Source organism: Rhinolophus hipposideros, assembly GCF_964194185.1.
Source record: "Rhinolophus hipposideros genome assembly, chromosome: 14".
NCBI classification, from domain to species: Eukaryota; Metazoa; Chordata; class Mammalia; order Chiroptera; family Rhinolophidae; genus Rhinolophus; species Rhinolophus hipposideros.
Window position 1 is genome coordinate 59,144,567 of NC_138060.1, and position 20,878 is coordinate 59,165,444.

General features: G+C 52.2%; 2 protein-coding genes across 8 annotated transcripts in view; one reads left to right on the plus strand and one right to left on the minus strand.

The window, feature by feature from the left end:
• The window catches only part of FYCO1 (FYVE and coiled-coil domain autophagy adaptor 1), a 78,135-nt gene that overhangs the window by 20,682 nt on the left and 36,575 nt on the right, over positions 1 to 20,878 (minus strand). For all 7 annotated transcript variants that reach the window (XM_081071608.1, XM_081071604.1, XM_081071605.1 and 4 more), the window contains 3 exons: positions 20,514 to 20,663; positions 19,610 to 19,821; positions 16,912 to 17,056 (listed from right to left, as the gene is read on the minus strand). In XM_081071608.1, coding sequence (XP_080927734.1) covers positions 16,912 to 17,056; positions 19,610 to 19,821; positions 20,514 to 20,663 — 507 coding nt within the window. The remainder of the gene's footprint in view (positions 1 to 16,911; positions 17,057 to 19,609; positions 19,822 to 20,513; positions 20,664 to 20,878) is intronic.
• Positions 5,595 to 10,652, plus strand: CXCR6 (C-X-C motif chemokine receptor 6). The gene is made up of 2 exons (XM_081071611.1): positions 5,595 to 5,660; positions 7,693 to 10,652. The coding sequence occupies exon 2, from the start codon at positions 7,695 to 7,697 to the stop codon at positions 8,739 to 8,741; it is 1,047 nt and encodes a 348-aa protein (XP_080927737.1). The 5' UTR covers positions 5,595 to 5,660; positions 7,693 to 7,694; the 3' UTR covers positions 8,742 to 10,652.

Here is a 20,878-nt window from a genome sequence, read left to right on the forward strand (position 1 = left end):
GGAAACCATCCAAGTGGGTGGGAAACCCTGAGACAGACTCTCACCATAAACCCTACCCCTGGCATGGCGACCCACAACCAGGAGGGAATGCAAAACCCAGCTGAGCTTTCCCTGCCCTACTGGACCGGTGCCACCACCGTCAGCCGCTGCCATCTGCAGGAACCAAAGAGACTTAAGGCTACTTGCTAAGAAATGTGCCTGGGGGTGTCACTTGTTAGTGTAAATTCAGGCTAAAAGGGCGGAGGGAATGCTGACAAAACCAAAACAAGAACTGGGGACAGATCCTTGAAGGAAGAAGACCTTGAGTCACACACGGAGAGGCAGACGCTGGGTTAGCAGGCCACACCCGACGACAGACTGCAGCCACCTTCGCCTCCAACAGGATTTTCTCAGGCACAAAAGCAGACTATCTGCTGCCAACTTACAAAGCCTCTCTGAGCCGGAGGACAGACAGTGCACGGGGAGAGGCCTCTGTCCTCTTGGGAATTCTCCAAGCTCAAGGTCTGGCTTCCTTCGGGCTGCCTGGAGGTGACGCCTGCTCATCACCAGGCTTGACAGCTGCCCTCTCCACCATACAGCTCCCTTCCTCTGCCTTGTCTGTCTACTGCTGGAGTGCTGAGGTCACTGGGTGCGGGTCTGCTCTCGGGGCACTGCTGTGGGGGTCGGGGGGTGGCGGGGGGCTGGTACTAGGAGCCGCCAGGGCTGCCTAGGTCATCAGACACTCACTAGCGCCCAGGTGCCCAGCCCGGGCTGTCTGTGTGCGGTCCACAGCAGCCCATGAGAAGTGGGACCGCCTGTCTTCACAAACACCCTGCCCTTCAGGGGCTGAGCACCACTAGCCCTGAGCATGGGGCTCCTTCTAGCTGGAGCTCACTATGGCTCCAGAGGGCAGAGAGCTGGCATAGCTCTTTTGTCACTCCAAGGTGGTCCCAGTCTTGGCTTTAGGACTGTGTGACTCTGGGTAAGCCCTTTCCTCCTCTGAGACTTCAATTTTCTCTTCTTCAAATGGGGGGAGATGGAACCAGATGGATTCCAGGCTCTACCGGCTTGAAAAGGCTGTGAGTTTCAAAGGACTTGGAGAAGGCATCTTACGGAGCGCACCAGCTTGGCAAGAGGTGGGCTTGGTCTGGGCAGCTCCCCGCCCTTGGCTTCCTCCCTGGCCCAGCCCCAACCGCTGAGCTCCTCCCCACTCACCTCCTTCTTGTTAGAAGAGTACTTCTAACCACTGGCTTTCAGACTCCCCCACCTCTCACCCTGGGACTAACAGAATCACAGCACATTAGTGCGAGCAGTAGCTCAAGAGACCAATTAGTCCAAACCCCACTTGATAGCTGGGGAGGCAGGGGTCTATGGGATAGGAGACGGGCCCAAGGCCTCTCAGACCTACCTCATTTCATTTGCTCTTATCTTTGTCCAAAGTGCAAATACCATAAATGAAAAAGAGAAATACATATGAAGGAACAAGCTCTGAAAACTGTAGTTGGTTCTCTCAGTCCCCATGCATGTAGGATAAAAGACGCCGTCATCTATGTATCATTCCCTCTCTTCCTGCATCTCCCCCTTCTCTGACCATCATGACAGACAACCCCTGATCACCTGCAAGTAGATGGTTCCCAGAGGAGGTCCCCTAGACCCTTGCCAGTCCTGGCTGAGGCCCCTCCTGCAGGGGGAGCTGAGTGAGGTGGGGAGGGGAGGTCAGAGTGTGCGTGGGTGCGTGATGCCGTCTCGAAGACCATGATTAGGGGCAGTTTTCTTTTGAGTGGATTTTCAAACTGTGGGTCACGACCCATTTAGGTTGTGAATCAATTTAGTAATTTATGGCCAACACTGAAAAACCACAATAGAGACTATCAGTGCAATAGCACACTGCATGCTGGGAGGGTTAAGTACTGTCTCGTGAGGTTCCAGTTCTGACTTGACGTCGACACACGTAGACACCTGGGCAGTCATGTAAAATGTATTTCTTATTGTGTGAGGCAGAAGAAAATGTCCAAGCAACTGTGCTAGAAGATGTCAAAGGATTTTAAAGTCTGAGAATGACAGGAAAAAGCAGGGCCACAAGGGGGCAGCCTATCTCCTACCAGAGCCATTTCCTTCTATTGCCAGAGGTGTTTTTCTCAGAAAAAGGAGACGAACACACTGTTCACAAGTGACCTTCCTCGTCCTCTAGCTCTGGCAACAGGAGCTTACTGCTAGCTACGGTGGCCTATGGCGATGGCAAGTCACCCTTTCCTGCTGAGACTCTGTCCCTGGGCCGGGGGCCAGTCCAGCCGAAGCCACCTTGATGCTCGCACACCTGTCAACTTGCTCCGCCCTCTGGGGGGTGGTCATCTGGCATCCCGGGGCACTGGCCCTGCACACAGCCTGTGCTCAATAAACAGCTGGATTACATGCCATAGGCTACGGTGGTTTCTGTCCCAAATGTCCCTACAGAGGACATGACCAAGGCTCCACTTTAGAACCAGGTAAGAATAAAGTAGGGACCATGGTCAAGGCCAATAATGAGGAAGCCCCCAGCACGCAGTCCAGGGGTCCATGTCTGCCTGGAGGAGGGGTCATGGGTGGGTTCCCCGCAGCTTAGAAATCTCTGCAGCTGGAATCCATAGTACTCTCTTCTCACAAATCAAAATGCTTTGCCTCTTTTTCATTTAATTACTATCCAATTTTTCCATTTAATTACTGAAGACTGGCAAGGAAGCAGACTCTGCTTGTGTAGAATGGCTGGGAAGGAACGGGTGCCCGAACCCCGGTGGCCAAGTGTCCGGCTGACAACCATACCCATTGGGCTCCAGCTACTGCTCTGCCTTGCTATGCCCAGCACAGCTAGGAGAGGTGCTCTGCCTCACTGCCCAGGCCCTGCTGCCCCCAGGCCAGCCTCCACCTGTGGACAGGCTGTCAATGCAGACGTCTTTAGCTTACAACGGCACGGCCCAACACAGTAGCCGCCTGCCACATGTGGCTATGAAACTCAAATTCATCAAAATTTACAAAAACTCAAAATCTGGCTCCTGGGTCTTGCACTAGTCCCACTTCTAGTGCTCAACGGGCACGTGAGCTAGTGGCCGCTGGGTCGGACAGCAGTGATACAAGACGTACCCGTCACTGCAGAAAGCTCTATTGAACAGCAGTCTGGAAGGTTCAGGGAAACCTTTTTAGTTTACTGTTACATTCTTAAGTTTTTCTTTTAGTCATTGGTTTCCTTTTTGTCTACAAACCAAGTGAAGAAGAGCACTTCTGGGAATCTGATTTGATTACTGGGTAACTCTGCTCTGACGCAGCACACAAACCTGCAGGCCCATTCTTGCAACCATCAACTGGGGGCGCCGCGGAGCAAGCCACCCGGAACTCACAGTTTTCTGTCAGGCCACTTCCCTGAGGATCTTTTAACTCGTCCTCCACAGGCCCTCGCCCACTGATGCCCTGCACTCAGCCTCTCTGGCAGCAGCAGCGACCGCTGCATCCCTGGGTGAAGGACGTCAGGTGCTTGGGAAAGGTGAGGTCAACAGTCTGACTTCCGAGATCAAGCTGCAGCTGGCATGGCTGCCACTTTCCTTTTCTTCTTCCCTCAATTCTAGTTGGGAAATGTTTAAGTATTCCAGGGGAAATCCAAGACATATGACCGCGTACTTGCCCTTAAGAAGTTTACTGTTTTGTTTCAAAGAAAAGCAATGCCCTTGAAACAATGAACAGGACAAACTGGCAGATAACAAAAGGCACTTTGTGAAGCAGCTGAAATAAAATTCTGGCCCCCAATTGGCTCCGTTCCTCCAATCTAACTGCAAGTCTTTCAGTGGAGAACTTTCCACTGGAGAACAGTTATGACAAATGTGGTCATGCTCCCACATACACATCACCTCGACCCCCCACGCACCAACATGCATGCACACAGTTGTACAGGGCACAAGGCAAGGCCTGGTTTTCCCCACGGAACACAAGTGATTGCTAAGAGAGAGCATGGCCGAGCAAGTGTCTGACAAGGGTCAGGCCGGGCAGACTCTGCCTTACGAACCAGTCCCAAATGACATGATTGGCTTGCCCCTGGGTAAAGCTCATCTGTCAAAGCTTAAAAGATTGTCAAATGTCACTCTAAAGGGATGTCTTGCCCCCAAAGGTCTCTTTCACAAGGATAAATGCTTCGGCCCATCTCCTCTCCAATACTGGGTTTAGCCCACTCATTTGTTCATTCATCCATCAGCCCCTGCACCAACCCACCCACCCATCAGTCTAGAGATACATATTCTACAGAGCCCCATTCATTTGTATCAGTTTGGTGGAGAGGAGAGTTTGAAGTAGTTCATTCAAAGACGTGAAAATCCAGTAGAGGACTTCAGATCTTTTACCAGGGTCCCCAGGATAGCTCCATACTCAGAGTACTACATCTGGGTGACTCCTGGGGACATGTGTTCTTGGACAAGTGAGCTAATGTCACCAATTTGCTTATTCGCCTGTAAATGACTAGGATTAGAGGACTATACACAGAAGCATCCAGCCCAGGGCCCGAATCCTAATAGAACTGAGTATTATCGTTTCTAGTTTTCTGGGGCTGCTTCTGGACCCTACTCCCGATGCCTGATACCCTGACCTCAGGAACAACCACAGGAGAGGACTTGCCTAACAAGGGGGGCAGAGCACCAGCCTTGGGGGGAAGCAGGTTGGATAGGGGTGCACAATCAGGGAAGGGAGGCCTGGTGACTTGGAAGGAGGGTGGCTGCTTCTGGGAAAGCAGAAATGGAGTCCACACCTCTACCTAGTACGCTTTCCACAGAGCAGGCAGTGGGGAAATCTGACCCAGGCAGACATTCCTCCAATTCTTGCCTCCCAAGTGTTATTTCCCAGAAGTGCCTGCATGTTAGGGGCGTGGAGACCAACAGCTAGAACTGTAGTCTGATCGAGGTGCTCATTATCTGGGGAGTTCCAGAAGTGAGAAGGACTGTGCAGGATGAGCAGGGTGGGGGAGCACGGCCTGTGAGGGGCCCTGGTGGTGAGGCTGTAGGAGGCAGGGCTGCACCAAGCCCCATGGCAGACCCATCACCTAGAAGCCATGTAGAGCCCATTGGTCTCGCAATGACAGAGACCTGGGTTTGTATCCTGGAAGGGCCACTTACTAGCTGTGTGCACATGGGGCTGATATTGTCTTCCGTGTTCTCATCTACACAATTGGGGTTCCTCCTCTGCAGGGCTATGAGCACCGGTGGCTGCTATGTATGTGGCGGCTGCATGCAGACATAGAACCCAGGCCACAGCGGGGACTCTGCATGGTCTAGACCCAAACTGTTCGAAACAGACATACGGCTAGGAGATGAAATAATTTTAAGGTACAAATGCCATCTTCAGCGGACTGCCAGAGCCAGACCGACTCAGTGCTCCCCTCTGGTTTACAAGTAAAAACTGTCTTGGGACCTGGCAGAAGAGCAAGTCCCCAGCCAGGTGGCAGCAGGTACGCAGCATCAGAGCCACCGCTTCCTATCTTTGACCCCCAAATTACATGGGTGTGGGCTGGTCACGTGGATTCTGATCTGCAAGATGGGTTGGGTCTCAATCATCAACAAGCAAGAGTTCTTAAAAACTCTTTAGCGGAAACACAGACCACATCACAGACAGTAGAGGCAGAACCTGCTGCAGAACAAAGCTCGTCTCTGGAACTGACAAATCCTCTGCTGGTGAGTCATTTGTCTTCTTTATAGGTAAGCCAGAACTCCAGGTTGTCAGAGCTCAGACACCTGCCTGCAGCACAGTCTGATGTCAAACGCCCAGGCCTTAGCGCTCAATCGCTCTTGGTTCGGATTCCATCTCTGCTGTCGCTGCCGTGAGGGTTAGAGGACTGTGGTCCTGGGCACAGAGTAAGTGCTTGTACTGGCGGTGATGGCCCAATCAGACCCTCCCAAGGAGACAGGGAGAGGCTGGTCTGTTTTCGTTTCTTTTCTATTTTATAACATAGGCTCCTATCACAGAGGAATTTATCACAAAGGAATTTGCGCGGGCCTTTGAAGAAACATGTAATGTCAGGATGAGGATGTAACAACAGCCATGATAGGATTTTTTTTAAAAAAAGATCAAGAATGAGTCAAGCAACAATGGAGAGTTGACATTACTCTTAAGAAAGGATGGCCACCTACTTCATATTCTAAATGATGAAAAAAAAAGTTTGTGTCTCTGTGTGAAGCAGTAAGACATACACGCCGTCATCTGACCTACTTACCCCAGCAGTTCAGAGAGCTGGCGGGGCACGATGCCTACCGGCTGGCCTATCACTCACAGAGAGCTGACATTTTGTGGTCTAGGAGCAGGGACTTTTTACTGAGTAGTCATATCCCAAAGGCAAGGTCCTTCATGGGCGAGAAAGGGTGCTTTGCCCCCAGGAAAAACGACGGCGGCACCTCCAGGGCTGACAGCGTCTCCAGCCAGGAAGAGAACAATCTCTGGGTAGATAAGGAGGAAGATGACTTCTCTTATATGCCCTCGTCCAGCCAGTTGATATTCTGACGTTAAACCAAATGCCCGCTCTTCTGAAAACATCTTCTGCGGTACTAGCAGGACATGGCACTGGGTCACTGGAAACAAGCCACCGTGTGCTACAACCTGCAGGGCAGTGGCCTGGCACTCCCAGGCCAGGGGTTACATCACCTCTGTGCCCTGTCTGTGGTCCTTAGCAGGGTCAAAGGGCAGAGAGAAGGGTCAAAGGGAAGTGATATCTTAAAGGCCAGGAGCCCCAGGCAAGAAAGGCAGGTGTTTGGGCTTCGCTACAAGTTCCCTGCAAGGCCGGCCACCGGCCTCGCTGCAGTAGCCCACCCGCTGGTGTCTTCCATTTGGTAAAGGAGACCCCTTGGCCCTAAACTGCTAGTCATGAAACCTAAGGCAACGTTCCCGTCTAGGGAAATCTACCTGTAAAGAGGTTCCAGAAGGTCAAGAAGCCTTCAGGAATCGGAGCTCTGACGGTGGGCTATAGTAACTGTGGCAGCTAATAAGGGGGAAGGTTGGGGTTGGGACTGGGGAGGGAGAACTCCCCATTCCCTGGTCAAGTGCTGTCAGCCATGTGCTTTTCTGCGCCTTGTTTCCCCATAAGCCGTCTTTTAAAATCTATGCATTCAAGGGCAAGAAAAGGCAGTAGGCACGACCCATGCAAGCACAAGTCCTGGCCGTCCCCATACACCTCCTGGTCTCGAGCAGTCTCCTCGATGTGGACCCTTCCCCTTGCCCCGCCCCCCCTGGCCTCCCAGAAGGGGAATGTGTGCCTTAGCTTTCAGAATAAGCAGTGCCGGGGTCTAATTTAACAGAAAAGGGGCACAGGGTGGGCAGGCACCTGCTGTGAGGTACAGGCAGATGAAGACAGGCTCTCCCCATTAGGCAGCAGTGCTGCTCTTCCAAAGGGAACTGTTACCATTTCACTACATGGTGCCCTTGGATTTCAAAGTCAGCACAGGATTTTATGCACCATGCGTGAGGTCAGGCATCGTCTCCCAGATGAGTGAGATCCTGTGAAGTTGAGGGCCAACGAAGAACTCCTTGTCCAGTCTGAGCCATTTCCCGGTACAACGGGCTGTCTCCAGTGTAGCAGAGTGTGCTGGCAGGGAGCAGAACGGTGGGTGGGTTCAGGAGATGACTGTGTGCCCCCTAAATGTGGGCAGCAGGGCAGTGGGAAGGGCAGGGGTGCGAGCCCTCAGCCTTAAACGCCATTCCTGTGTTTTGACTCAGAGATGTTCAACAGTACAGACACCATGGCTGACGATGAGTATCAAGACCCCGGGTTCTTCGACACCCCCCCCAATAGCAGCCAGGCACACCAGCACTTCCTGCACTTCAGATATTTCTTTCTGCCCTGCGTGTACGTGGTGGTGTTTGTCTGCGGCCTGCTGGGGAACTCGCTGGTGCTGGTCATACACATCTTCTACCAGAAGCTGAAGAGCCTGACGGACGTGCTGCTGCTGAACCTGCCCCTGGCCGACCTGCTGTTCGTCTGCACTCTGCCTTTCTGGGCCTACGCGGGCATCCACGAATGGGTCTTCGGCAAGATCGTGTGCAAAACCCTGCTGGGCGTCTACACTTTCAACTTCTACACGTCCATGCTCATCCTCACCTGCGTCACCATGGACCGCTTCATGGCCGTGGTTCAGGCCACCAAAGCCTACAACCAGCAGGCCAAGCGGATGAGCTGGGGCAAGGCCATTTGCGTGTCCACCTGGGTGTTCTCCCTGCTGGTGTCCTTGCCACAGATCATCTACGGCGACGTCAGGCGCCACGACAAGGCGATCTGTGGTTACCATGACGACGAGATTTCCACGGTGGTTCTTGCTATCCAGATGAGCCTTGGGTTCTTCCTGCCACTGCTCACCATGATCGTCTGCTACTCGGTCATAATCAAGACCCTGCTCCAGGCCCGAGGCTTTCAGAGGCACAAGTCTCTCAAGATCATCTTCCTGGTGGTGGTCGTGTTCGTGCTGACCCAGACGCCTTTCAATCTCGTGAAGCTCGTCCGCAGCACGAGCTGGGAGTACTACACCATGATCAGCTTCTACTACGCTGTCACAGTGACGGAGGCCATTGCCTACCTGCGGGCCTGCCTCAACCCCATGCTCTATGCCTTTGTTGGCTTGAAGTTCCGCAGGAACTTCTGGAAACTGGTGAAAGACATTGGCTGCCTCCCCTACCTGGGGTCCTCAGGACACTGGAAGTCTTCAGAGGACACTTCCAAGACGTGTTCTGCCTCCCAAAACGCAGAGGCCACCAGTATGTTCCAGCTGTAGGACTCGTGGAGAAGCTGCAGAGACGGCTGCGTCCTCTGGATGTGACGAGGACGGCTTTGTGTATAGCTTATGCACTCCATGGAGAAGTACCCGAACGCTGCAGCTGCTGCAGAATGCTTTGTCTCAGGCAGAAACACGTCTGTTCTCCTCATGAACACACAGGCCTAAAGCTCAAAGGGGAGTCTGAAAACTGTAAGAGCTCTTCTGCTGCCATCCCTGAGAATTCTGACACAGACGGAATGATGTGTGACTCTAAAGACTTCCAGTTCTCCTTCACTGAGACTGGCACTGGAACTGAAGGTTGAAGAGGGGACTATGGCCAACAAGGCTGCTGATGGCAAGTGACATTCTGGGCTCCCAAGTGCACAAGATTCTTTTGGTATCTGGGAGGCAGGGGAGGTGAGAGTAGCCATGAATACAAGCGCTGGTCCATTCAGCTCAGACCTCAATCACCAGGTTCCTGATGGAAATGAGATTGGGTTCTGCCTCACCTTGGGGTTTGGCTTTTATGTAGATAGATGCTTATGTTTTCTCTTTGATTAATCCTGGAAGGACTTAGCACGAGGGAATATGATTGGGCCAAAACAGACGAATTGGCTGAGAATTCCAGTGGTCCACAGAATGCTAGAAAAGTGTGTGCAGCAGAGTTTAAGACTGTCATGAATCTGAGAGGTGTTTCTGAAATATGGGGTCTGCTTGTTTAAAAAAGGAATTATCCTGTGCCCCTCCCACACACACATCCTATTATGTGTGTATATCATACACACACACACACCCTATTATGTGTGTAAACATAATACACACACACACACACACACACACACATCAAACACCATATGATTTTCATGACTAAGAAAGAAACTTTTTTAAAAAAGTCTCCAAACTACTTTTATCTTTCTACTTTAATATGGTATGCCTGGAATGGATCAAAAGTGATCACTTGTGGGCCCAGAACACAAGAAGTAAGTTAAAATTGTAAGTGTTCTAGGTACTGCTTGCTCTATCAAGGAAGTGGAACGTTCTAGTGAAAACAACCCAGTTCCTTCACTATGGCTTCCAGCCTCCTGCCCAGAAGATGGGGTGCATTTGTGTGACCTCCACAATGTGGCCCCAGGATGGAGCAGCTGGCATGTCAGACACCTGTGCATGTTTACAGACCCTAACAGTCTGCTCAACAGGCTTAGTGCTGCTGTTTTGGCTCATGCATCACAAATCGCTCACTGGAATACGGAGAACCAGTGAACAGGCGAGGAGAGTGGACGAGGCAGGCCAGAACTGGCTCGGGTTTGGACACAGCATAGTTGTCCTCGCTAGTTGGTAAGACCAGGGGGGAATCTCTTAGCCTCTTTCATTTTGGTGAAACACGGACCATAACAGCAGCCAGCTCTCTGGGCTGGCGTGGCGAGGACCTGAGACAACGCGCACAAAACGCTTCGCGTAGTCTGCACTCCTGGGCAGCAGGGCTCCAAAATGCCAGTTTTCTTCTCACAAGATTTAACAATACTACTCAGCCGTAAGACAAGACAGAACACTGCCATTGGAGACAATATGCGTGAATCCTGAGAGAATCATGCTGAGCGAAGTCAGTCAGAGAGAAAAGGTCAAGAATCGTGTGATTTCTCTCACATGTGAAACATAGAACAGAAGGCAACAAGTGAATTAACATAACACATAAAAAGCCTCATTGACACAGACAACAGTACGGCGATTACCAGAGGGGAAGGTGGACAAAAGGAGGTAGAAGCGGGTAAAAGGAAGCAAAATATATGGTGACGGAAAGAGACTAGACTCTGGGCGGTGAGCACACAATGCAATAGATAGATGATGTGATACAGAACTGTACATTTGAAACTTGTATAATCTTAACCAATAAATTTAACCCCAATAATAATAAAAAAGAACTAGCAACACAAAATGGAAGCTGCCGATGGCTCCCCGTGTGCTGGCGAGGCTGGCAGGGTTTGCTGCGTGCCTTCCAGGGGTGCATGGCATGCCACACGCGCCCTGGTCCATTGAGCACAGGCTAAGCCTTCAGGACCCACCGGAGTCGCCTACTATTTCATAAACACGCCTACACGCACCCACGGCGAGTTACTTTACTGTACTCAGGCTGCAAGGGCCTCCGGGCACATCCTCAAACTACAAAATCTGCCCTTGTCCTGGCGACAAGGCTTTTATTTCTTTAAAATTGGCTGCAAAAGGGATCTTCTGTCATCCCCCTTTGTGCATTGACCCTAATGTTCAGCCCTTCGGACAGAGGGGCCACTAGCCCCTGACTTCCCTGACAGTGACCCAGCCCGAGGCAGAGGCCCTAACTGGGAAAAAGGTGAAGAGTAGGGGAGCCGGGGAGCCATGGCTGCAACCACATGTTCCCAGAGAGAAGTGGTGTGGTGTGATGGGGAAAGCAGGACTCGGGCCACTCAGACACCGGCTCAGTGACAGCTCCACCTCTGTGTGTCTGTCTTTGGGCAAGCAACTCAACCTACCACAGCGTGTTTCACCGCCCACACTGACAGCCGTCCCTCCTGGGAGTGCTTTATGAGGCATGGACAGTGCACTGAGAACCAAGCTGGGGGGTTGCCTGGCCACGGCAACGGACGGGCAGCTGCAGGGACCACTGGCTTCTGCCTGCAGGTGCCTGCCTGGCTGAGTCAAGTGAGACCAGACACCCGCCAGGCCGTGCTACAACCCCGGCCTGTTTGCTATGTCCTCTCCAGGCCCCCTGCAAACAAGTTTTGCACCGGCCCTTCCACAGTTTAGGAAAACATACCCTCCTGTCCCCAGAACAGCCCCGCCGCTGAATCTTCTTTCACCTTCTTTTCTTCCCCAGTCACTCACTGCTCCTACACAACTTGGGCCCGTACCTGCTACACCTGGGAGTAGGTATGATTTTCCAACCCCTCCTCTGGGTACACACCATTATTGGCAATAGACACTGGCACAGCACGTGTTGGTCACGGAGGGCTTTTGTGTCTTGACTTCAATTCTGTCCACACAACAGCCCACGAAGTATAAGTTCCCAAACTCAGACCTGCTCTTGTCCCCACCTTGGCGCTAACCCTCTGCTCACAGATACCAGCACGTGATGTAAGGGGTCTGAGCTACCTGAGGGGCTGGGGGAGGGGCCAGGCGGGGTGTGGACCCTGGCTCGGTTCGGTCCAGTCCAGTCTGCCTCGGGTGTGGCCTTGGGGTCTGAGGTAAAGAGTGGGTTCCTCCCCGACCCAGACATGTCCCCAGTGCTTGGTGGTGGGGTGGTTAGAGACCATGGATGGCCACACTGTCTGATGTAACACAAGGTGACCCTGATTCCGGGGCTACCTGGGAGAAGCTCAGGTGATCTCCGAGAGCCTTCTGCACCAAGGAAATGGAGCTGTGGGAGAGAACAACTGGAAGCAGCCACGACTGGAGGGGTGGAGGCAGAGCAGAAAGCATGGGGCCCAGGAGCGGTCAGGGCTCTTGCTCCAGCCTTCCTCTCCAAGGGGCGGTCAAGGCAGCACCCCCTTTCCTGTGCCCGTCCTCCGTGGTTCCTAACTGCCAACGCCATTGTGCAGGAGGCTTGGCACTACCATCCCCGTTTTCAGATGAGGAAACTGGTTCAGAGACACTAACATCTGCCGGAGCTCACGAAGAAGCACAGCCGGGGCTAAGACCTCAGTGAAGAGCCTATTTTTCTGCCCAGAAATGCTGGGTAAGAGGGGCCCCAGGTACCTGCTGGCTCTGTCCTCATCTGCAGGTGTAGATGTTAGCCCAAACGCAGGGTGGCTTTCTAACCTTAACCATTATTACCATATCCTGTTCACGTTTCCTTTGCGATACCAGGCATCAAATCTCCTCATTGGTGAAAAACCCACCACCGCTTCCCCAAAGCATTCTGACCACAAAGCGCCAGTTCTAAAGCAATTTCTGGTAGAGACTCTCGTGGGTCGAGGACAGGCTGTGCCTGTGTGTGTCAGCTCGACAGCATCCGCACATCTGGAGTGATTTTCCTTGGAGACCAGTGGGCCTCTGGGTACAAGGTACTGAGCATACAACAGCAGACAAGCACGGCTCAGCCCTACACATCACAACGCAGATAAACCGCCATGAAAACAACGCACGCCCACAGAAGGCATCGCGATGCAGGCACCAGGCTCGTGCTTGGTACACGTCACCTCTTCTAATCCTCCCAAGAACCCCAGGGGGTGGGTGCTGCCCGCCTCTTTGGTACAGGGAAGGGAACTGAGTTCAGGGGGCGCAGGGCCCAAAGCCATGGAACCAAGTGGGGTTGATTCTGGAGCTCTAACTCTTCACCACCACACAGTCTGTCGTCTGTCCAGCAATCAGAAGCAGGGGCCCGGCCTCAAGGGCAAGACTGGGTGGCAGTTGAGCAGAGGTCAAGGCATCCCAGGCCCAGTCCTGCGACTTGCTGACTGACATTTTTCTCTCCTTCTCTGCCTGCCACCTCAGTCCTGAGAACAGTCGGACACCTGGTCAGGGGAGATGGCTGAGGTGGGCCTGGAGGACTGTGTGTGTGTGTGGGGGGGTGGCGAGCACACAGTCATGTCTAGAAGGCTCTGAAGAGCGTCATCTTTTCATCTGAGGAGCTGTGTTCCTGCCTCCCACTGCTACTCTAGCCCTGAGCCACATGGTGGGGGTGGGGGGGCACGGGGCCAACTGGGAGGATGCTCAGGGAGTCCGCCGGGTCTCCCTCAAAGCCTGGCCTTGGGGATCTCTTCCTGTGCCATCACTGCTGGGAGAGGCAAGGCAGACAACTTCGTTAGCCCTACGTATGTGAGAATGTACATGAGGCTGGGGAAGTGGGCAGGTCTCTGCTGTGCAGATGGGGAGCTGGGGACCTGGAGAAGACAGCTGTCCTCTTCAAAGCAAGTCTCCAGGCTGGGGCCTAGAGGGACACACTCTGGGCTCAAAGCCTCGTTCAGACACGTACAGCCACACGACTTGGAGCAAGTTATCTGGCCTCCTGAGGCCTCGGCGCCTTCACCTAAAGTAAAACGGGGACTATAAGCTCTAGTCTTAAAGGGTTGGGCAGGGACCACGTGAGGCCACGTGTACGAGCTGCTGGCACAGGCACAGTGGCCTTCAACAACACAGCTCCAAGCTGCCTTCTTTCCCCATAGAGCTGGACTCACAGAGTTTAATCCGTCCTGGACCACTTCCGACTTTGGACTAGCTGACTTCCTTCTCGAAGTTTCCTGTCAGGGTCGCTTACACATGTGTTTGACTGGTCTTAAACTTAGGAAGAAAAAGAATATAAGAAAAAGCTTCCAGATCTGCTTGGGACTCCCTCTAGCTACTGCACACAGAAGGTGTGTGACGAGGCAGGCGCCTAACTGACGCGAGGGCTGGCTCTTCATCAGAAAAGACCCAGCGCAGGTCTCCGTCTGTCAGTTGCAGCTCCACCTTGCAGGCCGTGGGCCACCATGCCGGCCATTTCCTTCCCTTGGAACACTTCCTGATTTCCCAAGACTGAAAACACCTATATTTGTCAGCAGTCAGAACACCTTCTGTTTTGGTTCCCACTGGGAAAGGGGTGAGGCATGAGGGGGCTGCAGGGGGTCGTCTTCTCACATGGCTGCAGCCAGAGGCTATCCTCCAGGCTCCGAGGCTTGGTCCTGCTCACCTTACCACAGACCCACCTGCCCGGGAGTGAAGGTGTGGTCAGTGAAGAGCTGCCAGGTGATGAGGGCAGAGAGTGACTCAGTACTAATGGAATGGAACACGTCCTAGGGACCACCGGGCCTCGGGGGTCGGGGACAGTGCTGCAGGCTGCGGCAGTCAGGGGCGGCTTCCAAGGTGAGGGTTCCAGAGGAAAGGCCCAGTCACAGTAGCGACAGTGAGCAGGGGCTTTCTTGGGTTGGGTGACAGCTTGGCTGATCCGTGAGGCCACAACAGGGCAGGTTCAGTCACTGGCCAGTAAGAGAGTACGGGAGAGAGGAGGTAGGTACACTGAGGCCGGACAGCTCCTGTGCGGAGGGCCTCGCGGAGACGAAGTGCATCTCCTCTCATGCAGCAGAAACCCCAGATGATAATTTGACATGTCAATCCTAGCCTTCCTCTGAATTCTGGGCAGGAAGGGAGTAGCAGAGATTTCAATACAAGTCAGCAAAAGCATCACAAAACCGCCTAAATGGGACGGAAAGTGTGTCAAGAAACGTCTGGACCTGGCAGTCGTGTCAATTCTTTCTCGAGCTTCTGAACAGCCAGTGCTTTGCTGTAGAAACTGGATTCAGGTCAAACTCCAGGAGCTGACAAACACCGGGCAAGGCTGCCAGAGGGGAACCTGACCTTTTCCTGTGGGTCCCATGGCAAACGCGTGTCATTTAATATGGTGACACTTTGTGCAGTACTGCATATATTTAAAAAATGGCAAACGTATCCTCACAAACCTTGTTGAAAAACAGCGAGCCCAGAACACTGAGAGGGCCACGCAGAAGAAGCACTTGTAGGGCACCCTGTGGTGTCGTCAGCATCAGGAAGGGTTGGTGGGCCGGGGTGCCTGACTACGAGCGGCACAGAACGCTGGCGACGGGCAGGGCACAGGCTGGGCGTGTGGAAGGGTGACAGGCCTGCCTAGGACTCGGGGACTCTGGGAGGGCTTCTCAGGAGCTAAAGGGACTTCGGAGAGAACACATCTCCCCGAGACAAGTGAGATGAAATCTGAGCTTCCTTCCCCAGGGCGTCGTTTCCCAGCCTGATTAGTGGTTTGTAGTCGCACAACAGCCTAGCCAAATGTCCCTTCATGTCTTTCCTTAAGGAAAGAAGACTTTATGAGATTGTGCCTTTCTGGGACTCTGTTCCATCCTTGTGTTTACACCTTATGTCTCTCTGTCTGGTCCCCAAAACATGGTTTGCAGCCAAAGACGGGTAAGATATCTCACGGGAGATACAACCTAAGCCAGGCGGAGCCGAGTGGGGACCCCAAATGAGCTGCCTTACACAGGTATGGGAGGGGCCTTGCCACCCCTTCCCCCTGCTTGGGAAAGCCTATTGCTGGCTCTGGCTTTCCCCTTGCACCTGTTTCCACTTCTCTCAGCAGAGTTGTTACAATGTGAAAGACTTGATCCTGAAAAGGTACATACTTTAGGTACAAAACATCCTGGGACCTTGTGCTTCCGCTGTTTAAAGACAAAGGATGATTGGAATAAACATTTTCTGTTATGAAGTCTGAGCCTCATAGACCGTGTAAGAAACAATGTTGCTTTCTTGTAGTTGTAGACCTCTCAATAAAAACCTCCAGCCAGCTTTATTCTGGGCTCCAGTCCTCTGAGACTGAGAGACCCCTGGCCTCCGGAGAGACTTAATTGCATTAAGTCTCAATTTAATTGCATTAAATTGGTTGTTTCTTGCTTAAAAACTTAACCCAAACCTCCCCTTCTCGCACCCTCACTGCCCTTGTTGCGCAGGACGCGACAGTGGTTCCAAAAGACGAATGGGATTTTTAAAGGGCAACTTGCTGCTCTGAGCTTGGCTCAGGGCAGCACAGCAAGGGCTGCTCTTCTGGGCTGACATGCGTCCCCTTCAAATTCCTGGGTTGCAGTCCTAACCCCCAGTAGCTCAGAATGTGACAAAATTTGGAGATAAGGGCTATAAAGAAGTAACTTAGTGAAAATGAGACCGACCATTAGGGTGACCCTGATCCATTCTGAGTGGTGTCCTCCTAAGAAGAGATTATGACACAGACACCAGGTGTGCCAACGCTTAGAGAGACGCCCCCGTGAAGAGGCAGCGACACAGTGGCCATCTGTCTACAAGCCAAGGAGAGAGGCCTCAGAGGAAACCAAAATGCTGACACCTTGATCTGGGACTCGTAGTCTCCAGAGCTGTGAAAACTGAATTTCTGGTTTAAGCTGCCCAGTCTGTGGTCTTTTGTTATGGCGGCCTAAGCAGATTAATCCAGTTGCCCAAACCAAGAAAGGCGTTAATGGAGATGCTGAAATCAGGGGACCACTGATGTGCCCAAGAACCCTCTGACAAGGCTCAACACTGACCACTCCCGAGCCCGGTGCCCCTCGAGCGCCATCCCATCCCATCCCAAGCTCTGTTCTGAGGCACCTTCCCTTTGAGCAAAGACAGCCAGTCCTGCTTCTGCATTTCCCCGGTCCTTCGGTAAGAAAGGACAACGGCCAGGCATTTAATGAGCACTCAGGAAATGGAGGTGGCGTCTACTCACTGTTCGGCCACGTTTGGGTCAAGGGAATCAGATTCAGTGGGTGTTTCGGGCAAGGAGGAGCCGGACTCCTGTATCTGGCACAGCTCCTCATCTGTGATGATGTCAAACACGGCATCGTCAGGCAGCCTGTAGTCTGTGTTTGCACCTGGGCCGCAGAGGCAGATCAGGAGAGAAGAGAAGCACAACGGTTACACACAGGATGGGGAGGGAGCCTCAGAGAACGGACGGAGTGCAGCTACGCAGGACAAGCCAGGACACACTGCGAGTGCCCACTCCACATGGGAGAGAGATGGCTGCTGGGACACTCTGGAAAAGCAGAGGTGGGACTCCAGGTGAAACTCAACGCACAACTTAAGAGATTTCTGTGAAGCCCTAGTTAGGGGCTTAGAGAGGTTTCAAGCCCTTACATAGTATAGTCCCTGAGACGCTTTATTTAGAAGGAGAAAAACTCACCTAAACCTTATCAGGAAAGAACGTACCAGAAAAGTAAACATTTTGCGCTGCTGAATCCTTGATCCATAAGACACAGACACTACCTCTTGGCGCCTCTTTGAAAGCAGGATTCCGTCTGGGCTGCACTTCCATCCCAATCCAATGGGGGGTGGGGGTGGGAGAGACCCTCCCTCGGCTCAGGGAGTTGCAGCAACCATTGTGCTCTAACTGGGGACTTGTGTCTGACTTTGCCAGCCACTCGTGCTGTATACCTGCTCCTGGGCCAATCACCCACCCACAAGCACTCTCTGCACATGTCACAGAAAATGTGAAGGCAGGTCTGAGGCGAAAGAAAAAAGAAAAGATAGAAGACAGAAAGACAGATTGAGAGGGAAGGAGGAAGGCAGACAGACAGACAAGGAGACAAAATGTCAGAAATCAAAACAGGTAACGCCAGCACTCTGACACTGTTATCGCTGGAACACCCACCACTGAGTCGGGCAAGGGGAAGACAGATTCCTGGGCTGTTCAGCAAGAAGACCAATTCCTATGAGCTCCAAGTTCCCAACTGGCCCTGCCACACGGCAACTAGGACAGGCTGTGCTTTAGAAGAAACGCTCTTCGTCTTGTCTGAAGTCTGCATAATGCAGGGCTCAAGGCACAGGCTGGAAAGGGGGACTAGGAATTGGTTTCTTTCCATAGACTCAGCCACACTTCTGAACCTGCCCTCTGAGACTGGCAGAAGGAAGAAGGAAAAGGGAAGGGAAGGGAAAATAAGCATCAGGGACTCAAAATGATATCCAACTGGGAGATATCAAAAAATATCTAAATAAATGGAGAACTATACTAGGTTCATGGATTAGAAGGTTCAATTGTGTTAAGATGTCAATTCTCCTCAGATTCATAAAGAGATTCAATGCAATCCCCACCAAAATATCACCAGAATATTTTGTAGAAATTGACAAACTGATTCTAAAATTTATGCGGAAAAGCAAAGAAGCTAGAAGAGCCAACACTTTGGTAAAGAACAAAATTTGGAGGACCCACTCTACCTGATCTGAAGACTCATTATAAAGCTACAACAATCGTAACCGTGTGGTGTTGGTGAAGGAAAGGGCACATAGATAAATGGAAAGGAAGAGAAAGGCCAGACGTAGACCCACCTACTATGCAAGGGCAATTGGTTTTTGACAAAGATGCAAAGGCAATTCTATAGGAAAAGAATATGCTTTTCAACCAGTGGTATTAAAACAATTACAACTGCAAAAAACCCATCTGCAAAACAATGAATCTCTACGAATAACTTGTACCACATACAAAATCAACGCAAAATGGATCAGGCATAAACATGCAACCTAAAACTATAAAAAATCTAGGAAAAAAACAGTCCTCGGGTTAAACAAAGACACATGACACCAAAAGAAAAGAAAAACATTGCTCTATGAGAAAGAAAAAAATGGATTAGACTTCATCAAAATTATAAACTTCTGCTTTTTGAAAACCATTTCTGCTCTTTGAAAGAAAATGAAACTACAGGCTATAGAATGGGAGAAAATGTTTGTAAAACACATATCTTTAAATACCTTGCATCCAGAATATATAAAGGACTCTCAAAATTCAATAATTAAAGAAAGAGTTTTAAATGAGCAGAAGATTGGAAGGCGATGCTGAGCAAAGACAAGACCCACGTCTGCCCTGTCCTCTCAGCTCTGGCACCCTGGCACATCCAAAGTGCGGCCCCTGAGACGGCAGCCTGGGCTGCTCTGCTAGGCCGGCCTGGAGCAAAAGCGGCAGGAACCACATCCCACTTCCTTTTACTGAACTGAGAGAAAGCACATGCAGGAGAATGCCTCCTGCTTGGCCACTGGGAGGGAACGTGAGCCACAGGAAGGGAGAGAAGGATGTGGTCATTTCCAGACACAGCTTTGGTTATTCTGGGAGAGAGGGTGGAATACTGGGGGTAAGGCTGTGGGAGACAGCGTCCTCCAAAGTGTGGAGAAGGTAGCATGTGAGCTAAGAGCTACACGGGCCTCATGTTACACAACGCTAAATCATATGAGAAAGTTATTCCCTTTTCAATTCTCTTTCAATCCTAATTACATCAAAAGAAAGTCTCAGATTGGTGGCACTACATTTTTAACACCTTTTGAATGCTTAGGTTTGGAAAACATTGAATCGAGGTCTTAGAGCTAATTAGCCACGATGGGGTAGCAATGCGAGGGTGGGGCCACCTTGAGAACACGGAGGGCAGCAGCGGGGGACTGACCTTGGCCTCTGGTGGCTTGGGCCCCGGCTTGGGCTGGCGACAGTGTGGGGCTGGGCTCTCCCTGGCTGGTGCCCGAGCTGTTGCTATCAGGGGAGCTGGGGCCTTCACTGAACTTCTGGCAGCAGGCTCGGCAGCAGCGCTCCTTCTTGCCACCGTGCTTTGTCACGACATAGTTGTTGCAGCAGTAGTAACAGAAGATGCGGCCACATATCCTGGGGACCAAACAAGCACAGGCTGTGAGGACGCCGCATTGTGGGCTTTGCGCGCTGGAACTGAGGTCTCTGTTGGGTGCTGGACACCACATGGCTCCTGTCAAATCTGGCTCTGCCCCCACTCTAGAGTGAGACCTTCTGGCCCATTTGATAAGATTCCAATAAAGCCATGCTGGTAAGCTCAGTGGGAGGTTTTACTTCCCGAGGTTGTAGGAGGAGGGGCTGGGGTAATGCATGCGGGAAACTCCCCTTCCCTGACACACGATGCGAGTGTGCATGCCACGCTTTGGCCCCAGTGTGCGGGCTCCCTGTGCCGGGCCCAGCCCGAGATCCCCTTCCACCTGCCCTTCTTTGGGCCCCAGGAGCGTCGCAGCTCTCTGCTGCTCCAGTGGAGCCTCAGCCCCCACTCTCCCAAGGTTCCAGTAATGCCCTTTCCCCTCCGGTCCCTGCAGGCTGAGGGAGGGCCCAAGGCTGCTGGTGTCTGGACGCTCCACATCCCTGCGGGTCCCCTTATCTCCCCTGCACCTCTGTATTAAACTCTCTGCCCTTTCAGGGTCCCTGGGTCCCTGGCTCCCCTCCTCACTCTGTTCCCTCACAACCAGAAAGCGCTGTGCTTTTCCTAGTCCGCCATGATGCCAACGCCTGTCCGAGCCATTCTCTCTGGTTCTGGGCCCTGCCCGCTGCCCGCTGACCTGCAGTGGTGTCGCCGCACCATCCAGCTGAACTCGCGCTTGCAGTCAGAGCAGTGGGTGGCCTCCGACTCCCCGAGCCACCTCTCCTCAGCACTGAGCTTCTGCTGGAATTCCAGGGCATCTGACTTCTGCCAGAGAGCATCCTTGTCCCTGGGTCAAAGCCACAGTAGAAAAAGAAAAAAATCCATGAAAACAATAGAATTATCCCTGATTCATTTCGAAAGACTGACTCCAAATTTACCAAGACACAGAAGGAAAATTCACTTTTACTCTGGAAACACACCCCACTCTGGGGCTTCTCTGTCACCCCACATCAGTCCCAGACTCAGCGGGACCCTCTGAAAATGCGAGCCCTTAACTGACAC